This window comes from Protopterus annectens, chromosome 2.part0 (assembly GCF_019279795.1).
Source record: "Protopterus annectens isolate FY-2018-M chromosome 2.part0, PAN1.0, whole genome shotgun sequence".
NCBI classification, from domain to species: domain Eukaryota; kingdom Metazoa; phylum Chordata; order Ceratodontiformes; family Protopteridae; genus Protopterus; species Protopterus annectens.
Genome location: NC_056728.1, coordinates 763197054 through 763221020, shown reverse-complemented (window position 1 = coordinate 763221020; position 23967 = coordinate 763197054). Strand labels below are relative to the sequence as shown.

Sequence of the window (23967 nt, the reverse complement as noted above, 5' to 3'; positions counted from 1 at the left end):
TCCATTCATATTACCTCCTGCCGCCCAAACTCTAACTACAGATGCATCAGACTACGCATGGGGGCTCACCTGGCAGGGAAGTGCATTCAGGGCAAATGGAACCCAAATCAAATGCACCTACATATCAATCAAAAAGAAATGTTAGCTGTACAGAATGCTCTGACAGCCTTCAAAGACTACATTGTTCCAGAACAACTAATGGTAAAGACAGACAGCACCACGGTGATGTGGTACATAAACAAGCAGGGGGGTACACATTCTTACCCCCCTCTGTAGACTAGCCATGGCATTCTGGAACACAGCCTTGAGCTACCAAGTGCATCTGCAAGGTCAATTCCTGCCAGGAAAAATGAATACACTGGCAGAAGGCCTAAGCAGAAATTTCACGAACCCACACGAGTGGAAACTGGAACCATGGATTTTCAACATGTTGACAAGCGAATGGGGGAGTCCAGACATTGATCTATTTGCCTCCCCCCAGAACTACCAGTTGAAGTTTTGCACAAGGATTCCACACAAACAAGCCTGGAAAGTGGATGTCCTGTCCTTCAGTTGGAAAATCTATCGGTCTATGCATTTCCCCCTCTGCTCTCCAAAGTTCTACTAAAAGTCAAACAAGACAAACCAAGGATGATTTTGATTGCTCCAGACTGGCCACGAAAACACTGATACCCCCCTCCTGCGCAGTGTCGCAATTACCTCCATGGCGCCTGCCTCCGACCCCTTCCCTGCTGTTTCAGCAGGAGAGCCAAATTCTTCACCCTCGGCTTCCAACATTGAACCTTGCATCCTGGCTAATCACTTAATATCACCCTTCTCATCCCTCAGCAAACCTGTGATGGATGTCATCTCGGAGACAAGGAGACCTAGTACTAGAAAATCTTATGCTGACAAGTGGAAAAGATTTTGTGCCTGGAACCAGTCTTTAGGAATGAGTACAGCAGTGCCCAGTTTGCCTCAGATTTTGCAATATTTAACTGAGATGCTCCACAAGGGCCTGTCTTTTTCCTCCATTAAAATCCACACTTCACCTGTTTCAGCTCATTATAACACAGAACCTCCCCTCTTTTCTCATCCTCTGCTCAAGCGGTATCTGAGGGACAAAAAACTTGAGACCACCCAGGAGAGCTCCTACCCCTCCTGAGACCTTAACTTTGTTTTGGAGAAACTCACTCTACCTCCTTTTGAGCCAGCTGCTACTGCTGATTTAAAATTTCTTTCTTGGAAAACAGCCTTCCTTTCAGCAATCACTTCAGCTAGAAGGGTATCTGAAGTACAGGCCCTTATGGCAGGGGAGCCTTTCATCATCTTTCATGCGGACAGGGTATCTGTGAGGGACCAATCCATCCTTCATGCCCAAGATGGTTTCCAGTGTGGTTATTAATCACTCCATTCATTTGACAACATTCTTTCCCAATCCACAGAACAAAGGAGAATGGATTCTGCATTCTTTGGATGTGCAGAGACAACTTAGATTCTACTTGGACCGGACTAAGCCACGAAGAAAATCTGAACAACTGCTGGTAGCATTTGCTGCAGGAGCAGAGTGGAAGGCTATTTCAAAACAAACCATTTCTAAATGGATAAGCCATTGCATTTATTTCTGCTATAAGCACCATGGAAAACTTATCCCCAAGGGGATCAGATCTCACTCCACCAGGGCTGTATCTACTTCTACAGCCTTTCTCAGAGGCCCTCCCACCAGGGTCATCCTAGAAGCTGCTACCTGGAGCTCTGTACATACTTTCACCAAGCATTATCATATACCAATTTTCTCTAAATCTAGAGCTGGCTTTACCACTGCTGTCTTGCGGGGCCTTTTAGCTGGCCCTAATGCTGTTTAATCTCCTCCTCCCAACCATAGCTTTGGGAATCTACCCAAATGTAATCACTACTGCAACAGTGAAACATGAACATAGTACAGTTGTGTACACTTACCAAAAATGTAGATGTTCGAGTGTATTCACTGTTGCAGTCCTGGTTACCCTCCCTGTTGTTTATATCTTTTTTCTTGTTCATTTATGTTTAAGGCTTTCTGGTGTATTTGCTTTTTGATAGAGGTTTAACCACGTATGTAATTGCTTCCCATTATGGGTGCACCTGACATCTGGGGCAAGAAAAACTGATAAAATGGCATCTGCTGCATGTTTTATACCCCTGACAACCTGACGTCATGGAAGAAGGGGCAGCAACCGATGCAGGACCCAAGACTTTGATAATCAGGCTGACTGAGGGCTACGTGCCAGCAGATTACCCAAATGTAATGACTGCAGCAGTAAATATACTCTGACATCTACATTTATGATAAGTGTACACAACTGTACTTTCACCATAGTGATGGCGGTGGTAGTGGCTCACCTGAGGCTTCAGGGGATTCAGGTCTATCCTTACCTGGATGATTGGCTTCTCACCGCTCCCATTAGGCATCTACTTTCTCAAACCAGGGATTATTTTTTAATCCTTGCCTTGCATTTGGTTTGGGGATCACAATCAACGCATCCAAATCACTCCTAGATCCTGTCCAAGAGATGGACTACATCGGGGCAAGGATAGATTTACAGTGCAAGATCTTCCTGACCTCGGAGAGAGTGCAAAACCCGAGGATGCATGCCTCTCTAATCTACCATTCTCGTCTACCATTCTCATCTTCCATCGGCGGAATCAGTGTTGAGGGCCTTAGGTTCAATGGTGGCGACCATAACATTTCTCCCGTGTGCCCGGTTACATATGAGAATTCTACAGTGGGCACTAGCTGTACAGTGGTCCCTGTTGAAACTTCCATTGTCGTATCCAATACAACTCAGTCGAGTCTGTCGGTCGTCCCTCATATGATGGATGTGTTCTCAGGACATTTTGGAAGTTCAAGCCCCTGCACAAGCCACAGTGACCACAGACTCCTCCCAACTCGAGTGGGGGGGGGTAGCATTGTTCGGGCAGGACATTCCAAGGCCTGTGGTCCCCTGTAGAGACCAGCTTGCACATAAACGTTCTAGAGATGAGGGTGATCCATTTAGGGTTGCAGGCCCTTCATGCCTTTCTTCCTCTGGAAACCATTGCAGTTCAGTCAGACAACATGTCAGTGGTCTGGTGTATCAACAAACAGGAAGGGACCAGGTCTTACCCCCTTTATCGCAAGGCCATGAGAGTGTGGGAATGGGCAGTCTCCACTGGTAGTTTTCTCATCGCAACGCACATTCCGGGATGATCAAACATAGTGGACAGGTTAAGTCAGACTATTCTGATGCCTTACGAGTGGTCTCAATAGCGGAGCAGATCTTCCTGGAGTGGGGTCAGCCTTGCTGCGATCTCTTCACATCTCCTTGCAACGCGAAGTACTGCTAGGTTTTCACTCTGAACCCCCTGCCGGGGGAACCTCTTAGAGATGCTCTAGTTCATGCTTGTCCTCCCGTTCTTCTGTATGCTTACCCTCCAGTACCTCTTATTCCGAACTTTCTACAGAAAGCTCATCGACTGGGGGGCAAAGTGATCGTCATTGCCCCATTTTGGCCTCGCCAGGTATGGTTTCCCTTCCTTTGGTCTCACCTTCTGGCTTCGCCCTGGATCTTGGATCCCATTCAAGATCTGATTTCACACCCATCCGGGGGTTCCTCATCCGAACCTGGACAGTTTGAAGTTCACAGCTTGGCTGCTCTAGTTCCCATGATCGCTAGGACTCCTGGATTATCCTCCTCCGTTAGGTCTATTTTGGTGGCTGCTCATAAGTCTTCTACCAGGAAGGTTTATCGCAGTAAATGGAAACTTTTTTTTTCTTTTTGGGCCTCTCAAAGGAGTTTAGACCACTTCACAGCTCCTATTTCTGCCATTCTTGAATTTGTAGGTAATATTTTTCAACACTGAGCTAGTTCTTCTACTGTCAAGGTTCAATTGGCAGCCATTTCTCATTTTCATGTGGGTGAGAATTCTGCTTCTCTAGCCTCCTCCAGGCTTTGTAAAGTCTTTATCAAAGGGACTTTTCTGTTACGCCCCCTGTCAAATATCCTGTTCCCTCATGGGACTTTACTATGGTTCTTCAAGCTCTGGTCGCTCCTCCATTTGAACCTGCTGTGCAACCACAGATCTAAAAATCTTATCTTGGAAACCAGCATTTCTGGCGGCTATTACATCTGCAAAAAGGGTTTCGGAACTGCAGGCTTTGTCAAAATTCCTTATGATTTTCCACAGATAGGGTATCCCTTCGGACCAATCCATCCTTTCTTCCCAAGGTGGCATCACCAGTTAATATCAATCTGACCAGTCTTCTTTCCTAATTTTGCTAACAGGATGGAATACAAACTCCACCTGCTTGGATGTTCATCGATAGTTATGATTTTGTTTACACAGGACAAAAAATTTCCGTAAATCCGATCAATTGTTTGTATCCTTGTATAAACCCTGTATCCTTGTAGAAACCCTTTTTGGGTAAACCTATCTCCAAGGTCACTATTGTTGGGTGGATTTCTTCATGCATCCTTCAGATTTATAAGGACAGAGGCATGTCTCTTCCGGGTCAGGTGAAAGCTCATTCCACTAGGTCCATGGCTACATCTGCAGCCTTTTGGTCTAGAGTCTCTTTGGATATTTGTTCTGCAGCTACTTGGCCTTCATCTCATACATTTATTTATCATTACAAATTGGATTTGACCTCCAGAAGGACAGCATCTTTTGGTTCTGCGGTGCTCCGGAATATCCTTCCATGAAGGCCACCCAGGAGTTTAGTAGCTGGGAACTCTGTCCCACAGGTTGAAGACCAAATGAAGTAAACTACTTCAGATAAAGAAGTTATGTACTTGCCAAAATGTTCCATCTGAGTAGTTCTGCTTCATTTGTCTTCAACCGTCCCTCCCTCCTTCCGCTGGACCTTGTCATGTGAACAGCCTACGGGCTGCAGTTATAGGTCACAACTATTTTTTTCAGGTTGGGTTATCAGTATTAGGTTTAGCAAACTCGATCTGGGGTTTGGAAGGTAGTGGAGGTGTATTATACGTAAGGGGAGGAGATTGGAGGTCAGACAGATGCTGGTAAGGTTGCCAGCTCTGATCAGATACAGATCTGGTATTCCACAGGTTGAAGACAAATGAAGTAGAACTACTCAGATGGAACATTATAGTGAGTACATAACTTCTTTTTTTCTTCTTAGACCCCCCCCCCCCCGTAAAAGATCCTATCTTTCTGTGGGACCTTACCTTGTTGCAGGCGTTAGTTTCTCCCCTTTTGAGCCTGCGTCTTCAATAGATTTGCAATTTTTGACATAGAAAACTGCTTTCTTCGTCGCCATTACCTCTGCCAAGAGTGTCAGAGCTTTAGGCTCTTTCAAAGTGCCCTGCATGATTTTTCATAAAGGCATGGTGGCGATTCGCACTAACCCTTCCTTTCTTCCTTCCCAAGGTAGCTTCGGAAGCCAGTATTAACCAGACTATAAACTTCCCAGTCTTTTTTTCCTAACTACTAAAACAAGGGGGAATATAAATTGCATTTACTGGATTTACATAGACAATTGAGGTTTTACCTTCACACGACCAAACCTTTCTGCAAGTCTGACCAACTTTGTGTTTTATGCTAAGCCCTTCTTTGGTAAGCCAGTCTCAAAAGTGACACTTGCTCGCTGGATTTCACAATGCAGTGACCGTGCTTACTCAGAGAGGGGTCAGCCTCTACCAGGAAAAGTAAAGGCTCATTTGATCCGATCTATGGCTACATCAGCGGCCTTTTGGTCTAGAGTATCTTTGGGTGACATTTGTTCAGCTACCACTTGGGCTTCATGTCATACCTTTATCTCGCATTGCAAATTAGACATTGTCTGTAGGAGTAGAGCATCCTTCGGCTCTGTGGTGCTTTGGAACATCCTTCCATGAGGGCCACCCAAGAATTAGGTAGCTGGGCACTCTGTCCCATAGGTTGAAGAGCAAATGAAGTAAACTACTTCAGATAAAGAAGTTATGTACTCGCCATAACGTCCCATCTGAGTTGTTCTACTTCATTTGTCTTCAACCGTCCTTCCCCCCTCCCCCCTGACCTTATCTTCAAGATATGATATGTCTTCAGATTGATACTGTTGGGATCCTTGGCTTTGCCTAGGCTAAGGTTGTGTCTGTTGGTTATTTTGGTAGATAAGATGTTATTGGGTCACGTGTCTGTTCTTGTTAGGCAGCAAACTCGACCTGAAGGGAGACATTATGGGTAAGGTAAGGGGCTCGGAGCCATAGCTGGAAAATGTGGCCGTGTCGGATCCAAAGACCCACAGGTTGAAGACAAATGAAGTAGAACTACTCCAATGGAATGTTATGGTGAGTACATAACTTCTTTATTTAACATTTGTTTACCAGGACTGTCCGACTTGGAGCAAAGCCATTTTTCAGTGGAGGCCCGGAGAGAAATGCTCCAAGATGCATGTCTTTTTCTGAGCAGAAATTTAAAACTGCATGATATAGATTATATTTAAGCCCAAAAAGCATCGTCTTGTCTCACTGCATTTGAAGAGATCCTGCCCTTCTAATGTGATGGTATGGCTTCCACCCTTAACAATGATTAACAATAATTACCAGAGTTTGTCTGCACTTCACTCGTTTGTGAGTTGCTAAGGAAGGGTTCGAAAATGTATACTGATTACTAGATTCTGCCTTGTAGAGTAGCTGTAGTCAAGGATACCTCCATAAATGAACTGATCTTGGCCTTTTTATTGAAAGCATTTACAGAGAAAAACTGCAATGTTAGGTAGTCCAATCTCACCTTCATTTTTACATAATGGTTTGGAGCCGATCCTCTCCTCTGACTCGGCCGATTTACAAGCTGGAAGACTTCTGGTTGGCTCATGGCTAAGCAGGTATCCCATGGTGCACCAGTACAATCCCCAGATCTCGTTTGCCACGTCGAGTTCGGTTGTGCTTCTCTTGCCTCTGGCTAAGTTTTTTCAAATTCTTCATATTGATATCGTGTTTCATGCTTTATTAGTGTATATTATTGTATATTAGTATTGCTAACATATCCGACAGTTGCCTTGCTTGCTCTTTTTAAATGTAACTTAGTTTTATAGTTGTTTTTTTGGTATCCTGTGTGCCAGTTAGTTTAGGCGCTGTGGCGCAAATTGTTTTATTAGGTAGAGTTTTGGTGGTTTTCCGCCCCTAGTCAACAGGGGCTCCTGTTGTCTTGTCTGTGTCTGACCCTTTTTGGCAACTTTTAGCAGTCGTTTCTGCTGTTTGACATTGTTTGTTTTTTTGGCAGTGATCCGCTTGTGAAGTTACTAAGATTGCAAGTTATTACCTGTTTTCTCTTAAGAATTGAAAATTATTGCGTCATTTACATTTTTTCTTGTGTGCATGAGCTTTCCTTTCTGGTCTGTTTAAGTTAGAAGACCTATTTTCACTACAAGTTAGAAGACCTAGTCCTCGTGTAACTCCTTAGCTAGCTTTCTCTACACCAGGCTAGGCCCGTTTAAGTTAGAGGACCTAGTCCTCGTGTAATTCCTTCTTTTTCTCTTTCTCCGGGCTGTGTGTGTGTGTGTGCGTAATGTCTAAGGAAAGTAAGGAGCATAAACCCTCTGGGTTCAAAAAGTGCATGAAATACTCCCAAAAGATGCCCTTAATGGTTGGCCACAGTAGCTGTCTACTGCCTAGGGGCCATTCACTTACAGGAGTCGTGTTTGTTCTGCCATGCTTTCTCTTCTAGAGTGTTACAGGAGAGAAAGAACAAACTCATACTCAAGGGTCTATTGAAACCTAGCTTTGAGGAAGCACTGTCCAGTTCTTCGGCCTCCTCTAAGTCTGGGAAATCAAAATCCTCAAAAAGGCTTTCTCCGGCACCGGCTGGTGTCTTGGAGCCATCTCCTAACCAATCGAGACAATCAAAATCTGCCTCCTCAGCCTTCGAAGCCGAAAGAGCATCATGGTGGTGTCAGTCTGTTACAGGGGTTTCGGAACCGATCTCTGAAACAATTGACACACCAGTTGACTCTGCTACTCGGAGCCGGTCTGTAAGCTCCCTGTCCGTGACAATTAAGTCTCTAGTGTCCCCCAGGTCAAGATCCCCAACTACATCTTCCAGGTCTTCCAGGACCCTGTCAGACTAAGATGGGGAGAGGGTAGTGTTGAGTCTCCTGAAGTAGTCTGCTTTGCCAAAATTATTGCTGGCTCCAACCCAGTCGGCTCCAGAGCCACTTACCCTTGTCTGCTATTCCTCCTCCGAGCCATACTGGCATTTCGGAGCCGGAGTGCTTGGTGCCAGCGGAGGAAATGCTGGCTCCAACTCACCTTGTTGCCTTGGAGCTGGGTTCGGCTCCGACACACTCGGTGCCGTCCGTTGTGTCCAGGGGCCGAAGCTCTCCTGTCAGCACCGACAGGGAAGGTTGGAATCTATCTTCAGTTCCGAGCCTTCCTCTCGGTGCGTCGGCCAGGGTGAGCACAGACCCTGCATCTATCTTGGAACCGACAACTCTGGCTCCGACGCGTGTCTCTTCGGAGCAGGGGAGGTCTTCGGAGCCAGAGGGGTCAGCGTTTGAGATGAGGAGGAGTGTGCGGTCTCTTTCTCCAGCTCACCTACCCCTGGTGCCAGCAGTCTTCCCCCGAGGGCACCCACTTCAGTCTCAGTCCCTACTCTCTCTGGAGACAGCAGAGACGTGCAGCCTCAGGAGCCATCAGCTGGTGGCCCCCACTCTTCCGAGGAGCCTCCACGGAAGAGGTTGTGTAAGAGGAAACATATTGACTCCTAGGATAAGTCTTTGATATCGGACACTGACCTCAAGGAGTCTGAAGGGTCCCCAAAGTCGTCCTCTGATGTCTGCTTTGTGGACATTTTAGAGATCCTTAGGCAGAGGTGTGACTGGCCCACTATTAACCCTTCTGATGAGGAGTCTGTTTACCTGAAGGCTTTTGGGTCTCAACCTTCTGCCTCTTCGGTGTCTCCACCTTTTGACGAACATATGGATCTAGTCAATCGAAAGGTGTAGGACACTACTGAAACCGTGGAGCCAGTCCCCAGGAGACCAAATGAGTTCTTGTCTGCTCCTCCTGGTAAGGCGTTCTTGTCCATAGGTATTCCCGTAGATGCCATGGTGGTGGTGGCAGCCATAAAGAAGGAATTAGCAGAGACCTGTTCATCTGCCAAACAGAGTCTCGGCAGATGGACAGATTTGGGAAGCATATTTTTAGTTCAGCGACTTTTACCCTTCGATCGTTGAACTATCTCACGCACTTCACGAGGTTACAGAGGGATCTCCTCAAGGAGTTAGGAGATTCCATACAAGGTGTGTGTACTGAGGGAGTTCTTGACAAAATTTCTACTCAGTTGTCCACCTTAAATTATGTGGTTAACTCCTCCATGCGACTTGTATCTTATGCTGCGGATGGAGCGAGTAGAGCAGCGGGTTCCGAAGTTGCCTTGAGGTGCCACTCCTGGATGCGCTTATGTAATTTTGCGGAACCATTTAAGTCTACTTTCACCAACCCCCCTTTTGATAGTTCCTCATTGTGTGGTTCCAAGGTGAAGGGTACACTCACTCGGTGTGAGCAAGAAGGAAAGACGCTCTCTGCCATGGGAGTGAGTTTTAATGTCCCTTCCAGACCATATCCCAAGGGTCAAAGGGGCGGTAATATGTGGTTCAAGAAGTCCCAGAGGGTCTTTCCTGACACAGGGTGAATCCTCCTTCAGAGGCAAAGGAGGAGGAAATGGCAGACGTTGCCCTAGAGGCAGGGGTGGTCCGCAATACCAACAAGGCCATGATTCCTTTTGAGGACGGCCTTATCGCTCCTGATGTGGAGCCCGACTGCGCTTCTCTGGGGCCGGTCGGGGGGTCACATTTCTTTGTACCAAGAAGCCTGGCTAAATGTCACCCCAAGACACGTGGGTAGAAAGAGTTGTTACCAGAGGCAATATCATACCCTTTTCTCTATCACTGTTTGTTCCCAAAAGGATCCCAGATGTACCACCCAATCTCTGGGATCAGGCAACTGTGGAGGTCAACAAGTTGCTCAAAAAAAAGTCATCGAGCCTGTCCCAGCGGACCAGATAAGATCCGGAACTTACTCCAGGTCCTTTTTAGTTCCAAAACGAACCAGAGATTGGAGGCCAATATTGGACCTCAGCAGATTGAACGAATCTGTGAAGGACAAATTTTGGATGGTAACACTGCAGTCTATACTCTCGTTGTTAGGGAAAGACTTTTGGATATACTGTCTGGATCTTCAGGATGCCTATTACCACATAAAAATGGACAAGGTGTCAAGAAGCCATCTATGCTACTGGCTGGGAGCCAGTCACTATCAGTTTTGCGCTCTGCCCTTTGGTCTTACCACAGCCCCCAGGGTGTTCACCAATTGCATGGCAGTAGTGACAGCTAATCTGAGAAGTCAGGGATTCCAGGTGTTTCCGTATTTGGACGACTGGCTCCTGACCGCCCCCACCAGGCATCTACCTATCCAAAACAGGGACGCCACGATTTATCTTTGTGCCCAGTTAAGGATCTCCATAAATTGGAAAAAAATCTGCATTATTGCCCTCTCAATCTGATTTTTATAGGCGCAGAGGTAGACATAGTGAACATGACAGCTCGTCTTCCCGCCGAAAGGGCACAGAACTTAATTTCCCAGGTTCAACGTTTTCTTCCGTTGCAAAAAGTCAAAGCGAAGTGGGTCCTTCAGCTCCTCGGGACAATGGCTTCCACAGTTCTATTGGTACAATTAGCCAGGTTGCACATGAGGATTCTCCAGTGGCTTCTGCTTTCCCAGTGGTCCTTCCAGTGTCTTCTACTCAGCCATCCTATCCTGCTGATGGAATCATGCAAAAGGGACATTCGTTGGTGGATGGATCCCAATCATCTGATCACGGGTGCCCCCTTTGTTCTGGCCCAACCAGTTGCCACTGTGACCACGGATGCCTCCCAGATCGGGTGGGGGGGGCATTATCTAGGCAGGACTGTTCAAGGCACATGGCAAGAACACGAGGCTCATCTGCATATCAATGTTCTGGAGATGAGGGCGGTGCTTCTGGCATTGCAAGCACTTCAAACCTTCTTCCTCTAGGGACAATTGCAATACAATCAGACAACATGTCAGTAGTTTGGTATATCAACAAACAGGGCGGTACCACATCTTACCCACTCTGTCGGGAGGACATGCGAGTTTGGGAATGAGCGAGTTCTTCCCAGCGCTTTCTGGTTGCAACGCACATTCCAGGGACGACCAACGTGATAGCAGACAAGCTCAGCCGGGCAATCCTAATTCCTCACGAGTGGTCTCTGAAACGGGAAACAGCGGATAAGATTTCTCTGAAATGGGGACAGCCTTGCTGCAACCTTTTTGCCAGCCCAGTCAATACCAAATGCAGCATCTATTTTTCCCTCATTCCCCCTCCGGAGGAGTCTCCCAGAGGCACTTTGACTACCGATTGGCCCATGGGACTTCTGTATGCCTTTCCTCCAATCCCGCTCATTTCCAAAGTGATTCAGAAAGCCAGTCGGCTGGGAAGCAAGTTGATCCTCCTTGCTCCTTACTGGCCTCAGATCTGGATGTTCTTAGTGTTTCACTATTGCAGTCAGTTACATTTGGGTAATCTGCTGGCAGGTTGCCTTCAGTCGGCCTGATTAATAAAGTTTTGGGTCTTGCATCGGTTGCTGTCCCTTCTTCCATGACGTCAGGCCATCAGGGGTATAAAACATGCAGCTGATGCCATTTCATCAGTCTTTTTTGCCATGCGGTGCCCGAAGCAGAAGCAGTTCGCAAGTGCCGGTTGGCAGACTCCTGAAATTTTCATTTTCGAGTTTGAACCGAAGTCTTCTACTAAAAAGCTAAGTACCCCGTTGGGGAAACTTTTTCTTGCCCCTTACAGATGTCAGTAAAAGTTAATAATTGCATTACTTGTGGGAAGCAAATACCTCATAAGGATTTTCATTTGTATTGTATTCCTTGCCTAGGCCCTGACCACAACGTACCTTGCTTGTCGGTTTTGTGCTAAATTTAATCAATGCAGTATTAAACGTCAGTATATTTTTGCTTCAAAATATTTTGGCTCAAGCTTTAATTATCCAGAAATGTTGTCAGTTAGCAATCAGACTACCGGAATTCCTAAAAAAAATGCAAAGAAAGAGAGACAGGCCGTCGTGGTCCAAAACTGAGGACGCTTCTAAGCCTGTCGCCGGTTCAGGTACTCAGTGAGGCGCTTTTGCAGCCCCTGATACCCGCTGCTTCTGATTTGCGGGCCTCTACAGAGACCCATTCGGAGTCCAGTATGCCGCGAGAGGCTTCAATTATGGAACCTGCGGATGTCTCTACCTTAGATGGGTCCGGAGCCGCTGTGCAGGCACCGGCTTCTTGGGGTGTTTTCAGGCCTACAGATTTGTATATTAGATTGGCTCCATCTTCAAAACTAAGACCAAAAACTAAATCTATGACTAAAAAAATGACGCCTGGGCCACATGTGCAGGCCCCTATGCCTAAAAAACAGATCAAAAATGGCTGAAGATGTTATTACTCTGATCAGGGATAGCCAACCCCCCCCCCCCTTCTAAGAGGCCTAGGCAATACATTGATTTTGAATCTTCTGAACAGGATTCTATTTCTTCTGACTCTTCTAATGAACAGGATTTGTCTATACCGATTTATGAGGGCTCTGATGCAGAAGATTCCATTCCTTCTGCTTCTCCCCGAGGATTTCTCTTTTGGGGAAACTTTACATACTTTAAGGGAACATTTCCACTGGGAAAGTCAGGAATTCTCCGAAATAGTACAGTTTTGTACCTACCATAAATGTAGATGTCCGATAGGTATGCATCTGCAGTCATAACATATGGGTTGTCCTGCCTCAGGCAGCCTTGATCGGCGGATTCCAAAGTCTGGGTCTGGCCTCGGCTGATGTCGCACTTTCCCCGATGTCAGAGCTTCTGGGGTATAAAGGCATCAGCCGACGCCATTTTCCTCAGTGTTTCTTGCCCCAGATGCCAGGTGCCCTCTAGGAAGGCTAAATTTGGATAAATGTTGAAAATTCAAACAGATATATATATATATATATATATATATATATATATATATATATATATATATATATATATATATATATACATATATACACACACATACAAACAAATGCACCATAATAGATTCCCCAGCTAGCTGAAGAAGGTAAGCACCCTAGGAGTACCACAGAGGGGAAGGAGGGTGGTAATCCTGACTGCAGATGCATACCTATCGGACATCTACATTTATGGTAGGTACAAAACTGTACTATGTCCTTCAAGGATGCATCTGCAGTCATAACATATGGGTAGAATACCATAACCAAACTGGGGGAGGAGGTACTAAGATAAGGATGGTGTAGTTAAGATCCCCTGTAAAACTGCAGTTGCAAAACCTGCTCGGGATCTGGAGTTTAAAGGTAGATTGTAATGCTTGGCAAATGTATGCACGGAGCTCCAAGTAGCAGCTTCTAAAATGTCCTTGGTAGCCACCCCTCATAGGAAAGCTGTAGTGGTGGCTGTGGCTCTTGTGGAGTGAGGCCTGATATTTTCAGGAGCTGTCTTTCCATGAAGAGAGTAGCAAAAACAAATGCAATTTCCTATCCATTTTGAAATTGTCTGTTTGGAAATTGCTTTTCCTTGCACTCCAGTTGCATATGCTACAAAAAGTTGGTCAGTTTTTCTGCTGGTTTTTAGTTCTGTCCAGATAGCAGCGTAGTTGTCTGTGTACATCCAAGGTGTGCAAAAGTTTTTCCCCCCTGTTCTGTGGGTTAGGGAAGAACGTAGGCAAATGGATAGCTTGGTTCAAGGATACCCCGGATACCACCTTTGGCATGAAAGTAGGATTGGCTCTGAGACACTCTATCCTGGTGAAAAATAAGGAAAGGCTGCACTGCCATTAATGCCTGTAACTCAGATACTCTTCTTGCTGAAGTGATTGCCAGAAGGAAAGCAGTTTTCCAAGATAAGAACTGTAAGTCTGCTGATGCTGCTGGTTCAAAAGTGGGTAATGTTAATCCAGCACAAAATTGAGATCCCATGTAGGCAGAGGGGGTCTCCTTGGAGGTTTTACATTTTTGATCCCTCTTAAAAATTGTCTGAGGAGAGGGTGAGAGAAGATAGGTGGATCCATGTTGTACTCTGCTGAAATTGCTGAAGCATGAATCTTAATGGAGGAATAGGACAGGCCATTGTGGAACAGTTCTGCTAAATATTCTAGGATGTGTGCTAGGTTTGCCAGTGTGGTATTTGTACCCTTTGATGCGCTCCAAATGAGGAATCTCTTCCATTTAGCTGAGTATGTCTTCCTTGTGGAGGGTCTGCGAGCCTCCAGGATAATGTCCTTGACCCCCTGAGATAAAACAGTTTTGTTTTGTTTTAAGCAATTTTCCAGGCAGTTAGCTGCAGTGTTTTAAAGTTTGGATGTAGGGTCTTGATGTTGTTCTGCGTTAGAAGAAGAGGCCATAGGGGTAGAGGCCATGAGTTTGCCCGAGACATGCTTCTCAGTAGCGGGTACCAGTGCTGCCTTGGCCAGTCTGGAGCTATTAGTATCACCTTTGGCTGTTCCTCCCTGATCTTCAGTAGAACTTTGTACATCAATGGGAGAGGTGGAAAAGCATACACTGTTAGGGCATTCCAGCTGAAAGAGAGAGAGTCCACCTTCCAGGCTTGTGGGTGGTATTCTCTTGAGCAGAATTTCTTCAGTTGGTGGTTGAGTGGGGAGGCGAACAGGTCTATCTCTGGCATTCCCCATTTGCTTGTTATGATTTTGAAGATGTCTGGATACAGCATCCATTCGTGAGCATCCGTGGTAGTTCTGCTTAGGCTGTCTGCTAGTGAATTCTCTTTTCCGGGTATGAATTTGGCCTGCAGCTGGCTGTTGAGATTCAGGCCTAGGTTCCACAGATCCATTGCCATCCGGCATAGAGGGTAGGAATGCGTGCCTCCTTGTTTATGTACCACATGACTGCAGACCCGGAAACTATTTCACAGGGTCCCAAAGGAGTTAAGGCTTCCGCTGCAAAAAACCCTACCCCCTCTGACAGAGATTCTAGGGCACTGGATAGATGGGGAAAATGGTTTACACATCTGCTACCTTGGCTATAAGGGCCTTAAACTGTCAGTTTCATATGCTCAAATATCAGCAACATGTCATGGCATTGCTTAAACAGAAAATGTTAAACTCTGTGCAGAAAACAAGGAAATGCAGGAATTATTGCATGCAGCTGAACAAGATGGAAAGCATACTTTGCAATGTGGTTTTGATTCTTTGGAGGCCTCCTGCAGGGCTGCAGTTACGGGTTCTGTAATTAGGAGGCATGCTTGGTTAAAGGAACAAAATCTGCCTGATCATGTCAAAGTTAAATTATTAGATGCACCTTTACAGCATGATACTTTGTTTGGTGTTAAGGTAGAAGAGGTGTTAAAGAAAATGGAGGACAAAGCTAAATCTATGCATGCTGTCAAAGATTTTTTTACAAGTACAGCCACCTAGGTTTAGTAGACACTGGCCTACAAAGAATTGATCCTTTCCTGTGTCAGACCTCAAAGGGGCAGATCCCAGGCGCAAGGTTCATACAGGTCAAAGCAATGGGGTGCTTCTACCTCCAAAGTTGGAGAAGACAAATCACAACCATACAGGAAACAGTATTAATGACTTCCCCTTGCCTGCACCAAGCACTTATCTCCTGGCAGCACCCTTAGGGGGAAAGTTAGCACTTTTTTCTCAATTGGCACATTATAACCCAGGACAAGTGGGTTCTAAATATCGTGACACAAGGCTACAAGTTCCATTTCCATACCCTGCCAAAGGCAAACGGCTGGCCAGATCTGCCAAAAAAATCAATAGGCAGAGGCACAAAAACAAGTCTCATCCCCCATGGACATGGGGGCCATTCAGCAAGTACCAGAGCAAGAGCAGGGACAAGGATTTTACTCAAGACTGTTCTTGGTACCCAGAAAGGACAAGGCCTGGAGACCAATACTGGACCTATCTATTCTGAACACATTCCTGGATATACCAAAATTCAAGATGTTGACTTTGCAGCAGCTTCTGCCCATGCTGGGCAAGAACGCTTGGCTTGTGACTCTAGACCTAAAAGAGGCATACCTGCATGTCCCAATCAGACAATTATGCAAAAGATACCTCAGATTCAAGGCTGGCTCAATGCATTTCCAACTCTCTGCACTGCCCTTTGGCTTATTTGCTGCGCCCAGGGTCTTTACAAAGTGCCTGGCACCAGTAATTGCATTCTGCAGACAGAGGAATACAAATATATCTTTACTTGGACGACTGTCTAATTCAAGCAGAGAACAAGGACATTCTTCTACAGCATCTGGCATTTGTGAAAAGACTTCTAACATGCCTAGGGTACACAGTCAACGAAAAGAAATCAAAACTAGTACCCTCTCAAGAGAAAATATTCCTGGGTGCAAGCTTAAATACAACTGCCCAGATGGCTTATCTCACGCCAGACAAACAAAGGCAACTGACTACCTATTTCAAAATGTTGGTAACAAAGGCCCAGTTATCTGCAAGAAAAATTCTGCAGGCTTTGGGCTTCATGGCATCCTGCATCCTACTAATTCCATATGCAAGACTGCATATAAGGAAACTTCAATGGTACCTAAAAAGTGTTTGGACTCCACATTGTTACAGCCTGGAAACAATGATTACTCTCATTCCCTGCCTGCAACAGGAGTTTCGATGGTGGGCAAAGGCTTGTCACCAAAAGAAGGGACAGCCATTCACATTACCCCCAGCCAGGCAGACACTAACAACGGATGCATCAGATTATACCTGGGGGGCCCAAAAGGCAGGAAGACGCATTCAGAGCACATGGTCCTCAAACCAAATGCATCTACATATCAATCAAAAAGAGATGCTAGCTGTTCAAAATGCCCTGACAGCCTTCAAGGACCTACTTCATCCGGGACAACTACTGATAGACAGACAACACCACGGTCATGTGGTATATAAACAAGCAGGGGGGGCACACATTCTTACCCCCTTTGCAGACTAGCCATGACTTTGCGGGACACATCATTGACTTAGCAACTACATCTGCAGGCACAATTCCTGCCAGGAAGGGAAAATACTCTGGCAGACTAAGCAGAAACCTCATGGATCCCCACGAGTGGCAGCTGGATCCACAAGTCTTCAGCATAAGAAAATGGGGATGCCCGGACATAGATCTATTTGCCTTCCCTCGCAACTGCCAACTAAAAAGATTCTGCACAAGGACTTATCACAGACAAGCATGGAAAGTAGACGCCCTGTCTTTCAACTGGAAAAACCTATCAGTATATGCCTTTCCCCCACTGCCTCTCCTCCCTAAGGTGGTACTAAAGGTCAGACAGGAGAAGCCAAAGATGATACTGATTGCCCCAGACTGGCCCCGCCAGTACTGGTATCCAATCCTAAGGAACTTGTCTCAATGCCCAGCTTGGACCTGATCTCAAATACCTAATCTACTGTCCCACCAAAACAATCAGATCCTGCACAGCCAACTCAGGGCTTTAAACCTGGCAGCATGGTGGATAAATGTAGTCATACAAAACACACCTCTCAGTGAAGCTGTGATGGATGTCATTTTGGAAGTCAGAAGGCCTAGTACTAGAAAATCTTATGCTTGAAAATGGAAGAGATTCTGTGCTTGGAACCAGGCACAAGGAACTGATACAGCTGTGCCAAATATTCCTCAGATTTTGCAATACTTAACTGAGATGCTGGACAAAGGTCTATCTTTCATCTATTAAAATTCATGCCTCTGCCATGTCGGCTCATTACAATAGAGATCCAGCAATCTTTTCTAATCCCTTATTAAAGCAGTACCTCAGTGGAGCCAAAAATGTAAGGCCTCAAGGAGATCACCAATGCCGGCATGGGACCTCAACTATGTCTTGGAAAAACTCACCCTGCCTCCTTTTGAGCCAGCTGCTACTGCTGATATAAAGTTTTTATCTTGGAAAACAGCTCTGCTCCTAGCAGTAACTTCTGCAAGACGAGTTTCAGAGCTACAGGCACTCATGGCTGTGGAACCTTTTATCATTTTTTATCCAGACAGGGTCTCTGAGGACAAACCCAACATTTATGCCTAAGGTGGTGTCCATGTGGCGCTCAACCAAACTATTCCATCTGCCAACTTTTTATCCAAAACCACAGAACAAGGGGGAGAGAATTCTGCATTCTTTGGACGTACACAGACAGCTTAGATTCTACTTGGACAGAACCAAAGTTTTCAGAAAGACCGAGCAATTTCTAGTGACATATGCTGCAGGATCACAAGGAAAGGCTATCTCAAAGCAGACTATTTCAAAGTGGATAGGTCACTGCATTTGTTTCTGCTACTTACACCATGGCAAGCCAGTGCCTAAGGACATTAGGCCACATTCAACCAGAGCTGCAGCTAATTCAGCAGCCTTTCTCAGGGGAGTACCAACCAAGGGCATTTTAGAGGCAGCTACTTGGAGTTCAGTGCACACCTTTACAAAGCATTATCATCTGCCACTCTACTCTAAATCCAGGGCAGGCTTTGCCACTGCAGTTCTGCAGGGCCTCATAGCCGCTCCTAATGCTGTTTAGCTCTAGCCTCCCAACCATAACTTTGGGACTCTACCCAAATGGTAATGACTGCAACAGTGAAACATGAAGAACATAGTACAGTTGTGTACACTTACCATAAGTGTAGATGTTTGAGTGTATTCATTGTTGCAGTCCAGGTTACCCACCCACCACCCCCTTTCTTCTGATGGAACACATCTTTCCTACTCTGATTTTTACAACCTATGTGGTGTATTTGCTTGTGGATGAAGGTAAAGGTATATTGGTGCATGTATTTTTATATATATAAATTTTGGCTACCCTTTTAGGGGGCACCTGACATCTGGGGAAAGAAAAACTAAAGAAAATGGTGTCGGCAGCTTCTTTTATACCCCTGACGACCTGGCGTCCGGGAAGGGGCGACAGCAGCCGACACAGGACCCAGGACTTTGGAATTCAGGCCGACTGAGGGCAACCTGCCAGCAGGATTATCCAAATGTAATGACTGCAACAGTGAATACACTCGAACATCTACATTTATTGTAAGTGTACACAACTGCCTTTTGGCTCATCTACTGTGCCCAGGGTCTTCACAAAGTTCCTGGCTCCAGTAACTGCATTTTGCAGGCAAAGAAATATGCAAATATATCCATACTTGGACGAATTTCTAATTCAGGCAGAAAACAAGGACATTCTTCTAAAACATCTGGCATTTGTGAAAAAGGTTCTAACTTGTCTAGGGTGCACCATAAACGAAAAGAAATCACAACTGGTACCCTCTCAAAAAATTACATTCCTGGGTGCAGGCTTCAAAACAACTGCCCAGATGGCTTACCTAATGCCAGAAAAGCAAATTCATTTGATAACTTACTTCAAACAGGTGGCCACCAAAACCCTGCTATCTGCAAGACAAATTCTGCAAGCCATGGGATTCATGGCTTCCTATTCTTCGAATTCCATATGCAAGACTGCATATGAGGAAACTTCAGTGGTACTTAAAAAGTTTATGGAGTCAACATTGTCACAGCCTGGAAACAGTGATTACCATCATACCTTGCTTGCAGCTAGAGTTCCTATGGTGGGCAGAGGCTTGCCACCAAAACAAGGGGCTGCCTTTCACCCCACCCCCTGCCGCCCAAACCCTAACTACAGACGCATCAGACTATGCTTGGGGGAGCTCATCTAGCAGGGAAGTGCATTCAGGGCAAATGGAGCCCAAATCAAATGCACCTTCATATCAATCAAAAAGAGATGCTAGCTGTACAGAATGCACTGACAGCCTTCAAGGACTACCTTCTTCCAGGACAATTAATGATATACAGACAACACCACAGTTATGTGGTACGTAAGCAGGGGGGTACACACTCCTACCCCTTTTGCAGACTAGCCATGGCATTGTGGAACACTGCCTTGACCTATCAAATACAGCTACAAGCTCAATTCCTGCCAGGAAAACTGAATACTCTGGCAGACTAAGCAGAAAATCTCATGGACCCACATGAATGGAAACTGGAACCATGGATTTTCAGCATGTTGACATGCAGATGGGGGAGTCCAGACATAGATCTTTTTGCCTTACCCCAGAACTATCAGTTGGACAAATTCTGCACAAGAACACCTCACAAAACAGCATGGAAAGTGGATGCTCTTATCATTCAGCTGGAAAAACCTATCAGTCTATGCTTTTCCCCCCTCTACAAAGTTCTACTAAAAGTCAAACGGGACAAACCAAAAATGATCTTGATTGCTCCAGACTGGCCTCGCCAACACCGGTACCCACTTCTGTGCAATGTCACACCTTCCTCCGTGGCACTTGCCACAGACACCTTACTTACTGTCTCAGCAGAACAACTAAATTCTGCACACTCTGCTCCAAACTTTGAATCTTGCACTGTGGCCAATTACCTAAATTCGCCCTTGGCAACCCTCAGCAAGCCTGTGATGGATGTCATTTTGGAGGTAAGAAGGCCTAGTACTAGAAAATCTTATGCTGACAAATGGAAAAGATTTTGTGCATGGAATCAATGCCAAAGGATAAAGCACAGCAGTGCCCAATATTCCTCAGATTTTACAAAACTAAACTGAGATGCTTCACAAGTTTCTGTCCTTTTCTTCCATAAAAATCCAAGCCTCAGCCATTTCATCTGATTACAACACAGAACCTCCCCTCTTCTCTCATTCTCTGCTAAAGCAGCATCTCAGAGGGGCGAAAAACTTAAGACCACCCAGGAGAGATCCAACCCCTGGCTGGGACCTCAATTTTGTATTGGAAAAACTCACTCTCCCTCCTTTCGAGCCAGCTGCTACTGCAAACTTAAAATTTCTCTCCTGGAAAACCGCTTTCCTTTTAGCAGTCACTTCAGCTAGAAGGATTTCAGAATTACAGGCCCTTATGGCAGTGGAGCCTTTCATTATTTTTCATACGGACAGGGTGTCTCTCAGGACCAATCCATCCTTCATGCCTAAGGTGTGGTGTCCAGTGTGGCTCTTAATCCCACCATTCATTTGCCAACTTTCTTTCCCAATCCACAGAACAAGGGGGAATGGATTCTGCATTCATTGGATGTACACAGACAACTTAGATTTTATTTAAACAGGACAAAATGTCGAAAATCTGAACAATTACTGGGTGCATTTGCTGCAGGGGCAGAGGGAAAGGCTATTTCAAAGCAGACTATTTTAAAATGGATAAGCCATTGTATTCGTTTCTGCTATATGCACCATGGTAAAACTATCCCCCAGGGGATCAGATCTCATTCCACCAGGGCTGCATCTACCTCTACAGCCTTTCTCAGAGGTGTTCCTACCAGAGATTCTAGAAGCGGCTGCCTGGGAGCTCAGTTCATACGTTCACCAAACATTACCATTTACCTTTATTCTCTAAATCCAGAGCTGGCTTTGCCACTGCTGTCCTGCAGGGCCTTATAGCTGGTCTTAATGCTGTATAAACCCATCCTCCCAACCATAGCTTTGGGAATCTACCCAAATGTAATGACTGCAACAGTGAAACACGAAGAACATAGTACAGTTGTGTACACTTAACATAAATGTAGATGTTCGAGTGTATTCACTGTTGCAGTCCTGGTTATCCTCCCTCCAGGCCCCTGTTTTTCTCTTACTATACCTCTACTTTCCTTTGCTATGCTTAAAAGCCTTTTTGGTGTATTTGCTTTTGTTTGGAGGTATATTTTTGTGTTTTTAATTACTTGTATATTTGACTCCCCATTTGGAGGGCACCTGACATCCGGGGCAAGAAAAACTGATGTAATGGCATCTGCTGCATGTTTTATACCCCTGAAGACCTGACGTCATGGAAGAAGGGACAGCAACTGACGCAGTACATAAGACTTTGCTAATCAGGCCGACTGAGGGCAACCTGCCAGCAGATTACCCAAATGTGATGACTGCAACAGTGAATACACTCTAACATCTACATTTATAGTAAGTGTACACGACTGTACTTTCCCCTTCCTCGAGCCTCTCCTCCTGGATGATCCTTGGATTCTGGACCCAGCTCCAGATCTATTGACTCACATGTGTTTGCTACACCCCTCTATCCACACCCTCAAATTTACAGCATGACTGCTCCAGTTCCATCCAAAGTCAGGCTTCATGATGCATCATCTTCAGTGTCACATATTCTGATGTCCTCCCATAAGCCTTCAACTAGAAGGCTGTATGGTAGTAAATGGAAAAGATTTTCTATTTTGGCACAGAGAAGGAATATAGATCCATACACTGCTTCTATCCCTGTGATTCTGGATTTTCTTTCTGAGCTCTTTCAACAAGGATCTGCCGCTGCCGTTATTAGAGTCCATTTGGCGGCGATTTCTCATTTTCATTTAGGATTTCCAGATACCAATTTAATGTCTCATAAGCTATGCAAGACCTTTTTGAAAGGGGCTACTTTACTGAGACCACCTCTGCAAGAACCAGTGGATTCTTGGGATTTAAATTTTGTGTTGTCCATATTGACTTCTCCACCTTTTGAACCTTCCCACTCATCTTCTCTAAAATGTTTGTCTTGGAAGACCTTGTTTTTGGTAGCTATCACATCAGCTAGACAGGTATCGGAGCTACAGGCCTTGTATGTTAAGCCACCGTATTTGATTTTTCACAAAGACAGGGTGTCATTGCGTACTAATCCCTCCTTTGTTCCCAAAGTTTGTTCTAATACTACTTTAAACCAATCGATAGAACTTCCAGTTTTCTTCCCTAACCACAGTAATGCAGCTGAATACCGTTTTCATCAGCTAGACGTTCATAGACAACTGTGTTTTTATCTACAGAGGACTAAGGCTTTCAGGAAATCAGATCAATTGTTAATTTCCTTTTCTGACTCCAGATTGGGCTTACCAGTTTCTAAAGTGACACTATCTAATTGGATTTCCAGTTGTATAGCCTTTATCTATAGCTCAGTAGGCAAACGTTTACCCTACAAGATCAAGGCTCATTCTACCAGGTCGATGTCTACCTCTGCAGCCAAAAACAAGTAAACAGACGAGACAACTGCAAAAATAAACTGTAATTAATTAATGAACATGGATCTGGCATGGTGCACTATTCTCTGATAAAGGGATATTGTGCAGTCCTTACACCTGACATTCAAATCCTGAAAAGTCAATTAATTTGACATCTAGGGGTAGAGCATCCTTTTATGGTTCCACTTGATAATATTTGTGTAGCAGTTATGTGGGCTACCCCTCACACTTTTATTACACATTACAAATTGGATTTGACATCTAGGGGTAGAGCATCCTTTGGCTCCACGGTACTCAAGAGTATTTTCCAATGAGCCACCCAAGATAAGGGGCTAGGGACGCTGTCCCATATGTAAAAATGAAGGTGAGATCGGACTAACATATGTCCTCACCATAATGTTCCATGTTGGTAGTCCATCTCATCCTTCATTTTTACCAACCCGCCCTCCTGCCCCCATCCTGGAAGATCTGGAAGTAATATTTTGGTTGCCATTGGTTGGAGACCCTTTAGTATTGGTTGTTTTATGGTTGTTTAGTCTAGTGAGCAGCAAACAAGATCTGGGGATTGTACTGGCATACCATGGGATACCTGCTTAGCCACGAGCCAACCAGAAGTCTTCCAGCTTGTAAACTTTGTTTTAATTGTTTTTTGCCACATGTTATGAAAGATCTTTTACAGAATGCAATCTGATAATTAGAACCTTTTCTGTATGTTTCCCCCTTTTCATTAAGCAGAACTAACCTCCTCACCCCCGCACACCCCAGCACTGCTTCATTACTTGATTGTGAGACTGAGCACATTTTACTTGGTTGCATTATTGCAGGAAGTTGGCGGTGCACTGCGTTCACTGGAGGAGGGTTTAGCAGAATTGCAACGAGCTGATGCCAAAGCACAGAGTGCCCTGGATCTCAAGAAGCAGAACCTGAAAGGAGAAGAAAAAAAACGAAAAGAGATTACTAAAAGCATGGAAGAGGTAAGTTTTCCCAATTACCAAACTATATTGAAC

The 23967-nt window shown here is 45.2% G+C and overlaps 1 protein-coding gene across 1 annotated transcript in view; it reads left to right on the top strand.

The window, feature by feature from the left end:
• The window catches only part of SMC2 (structural maintenance of chromosomes 2), a 1579182-nt gene that overhangs the window by 424230 nt on the left and 1130985 nt on the right, over positions 1-23967 (top strand). The window contains exon 7 of the mRNA XM_044060351.1: positions 23693-23934. Within this exon, the coding sequence (XP_043916286.1) occupies positions 23693-23934 (242 nt within the window). The remainder of the gene's footprint in view (positions 1-23692; positions 23935-23967) is intronic.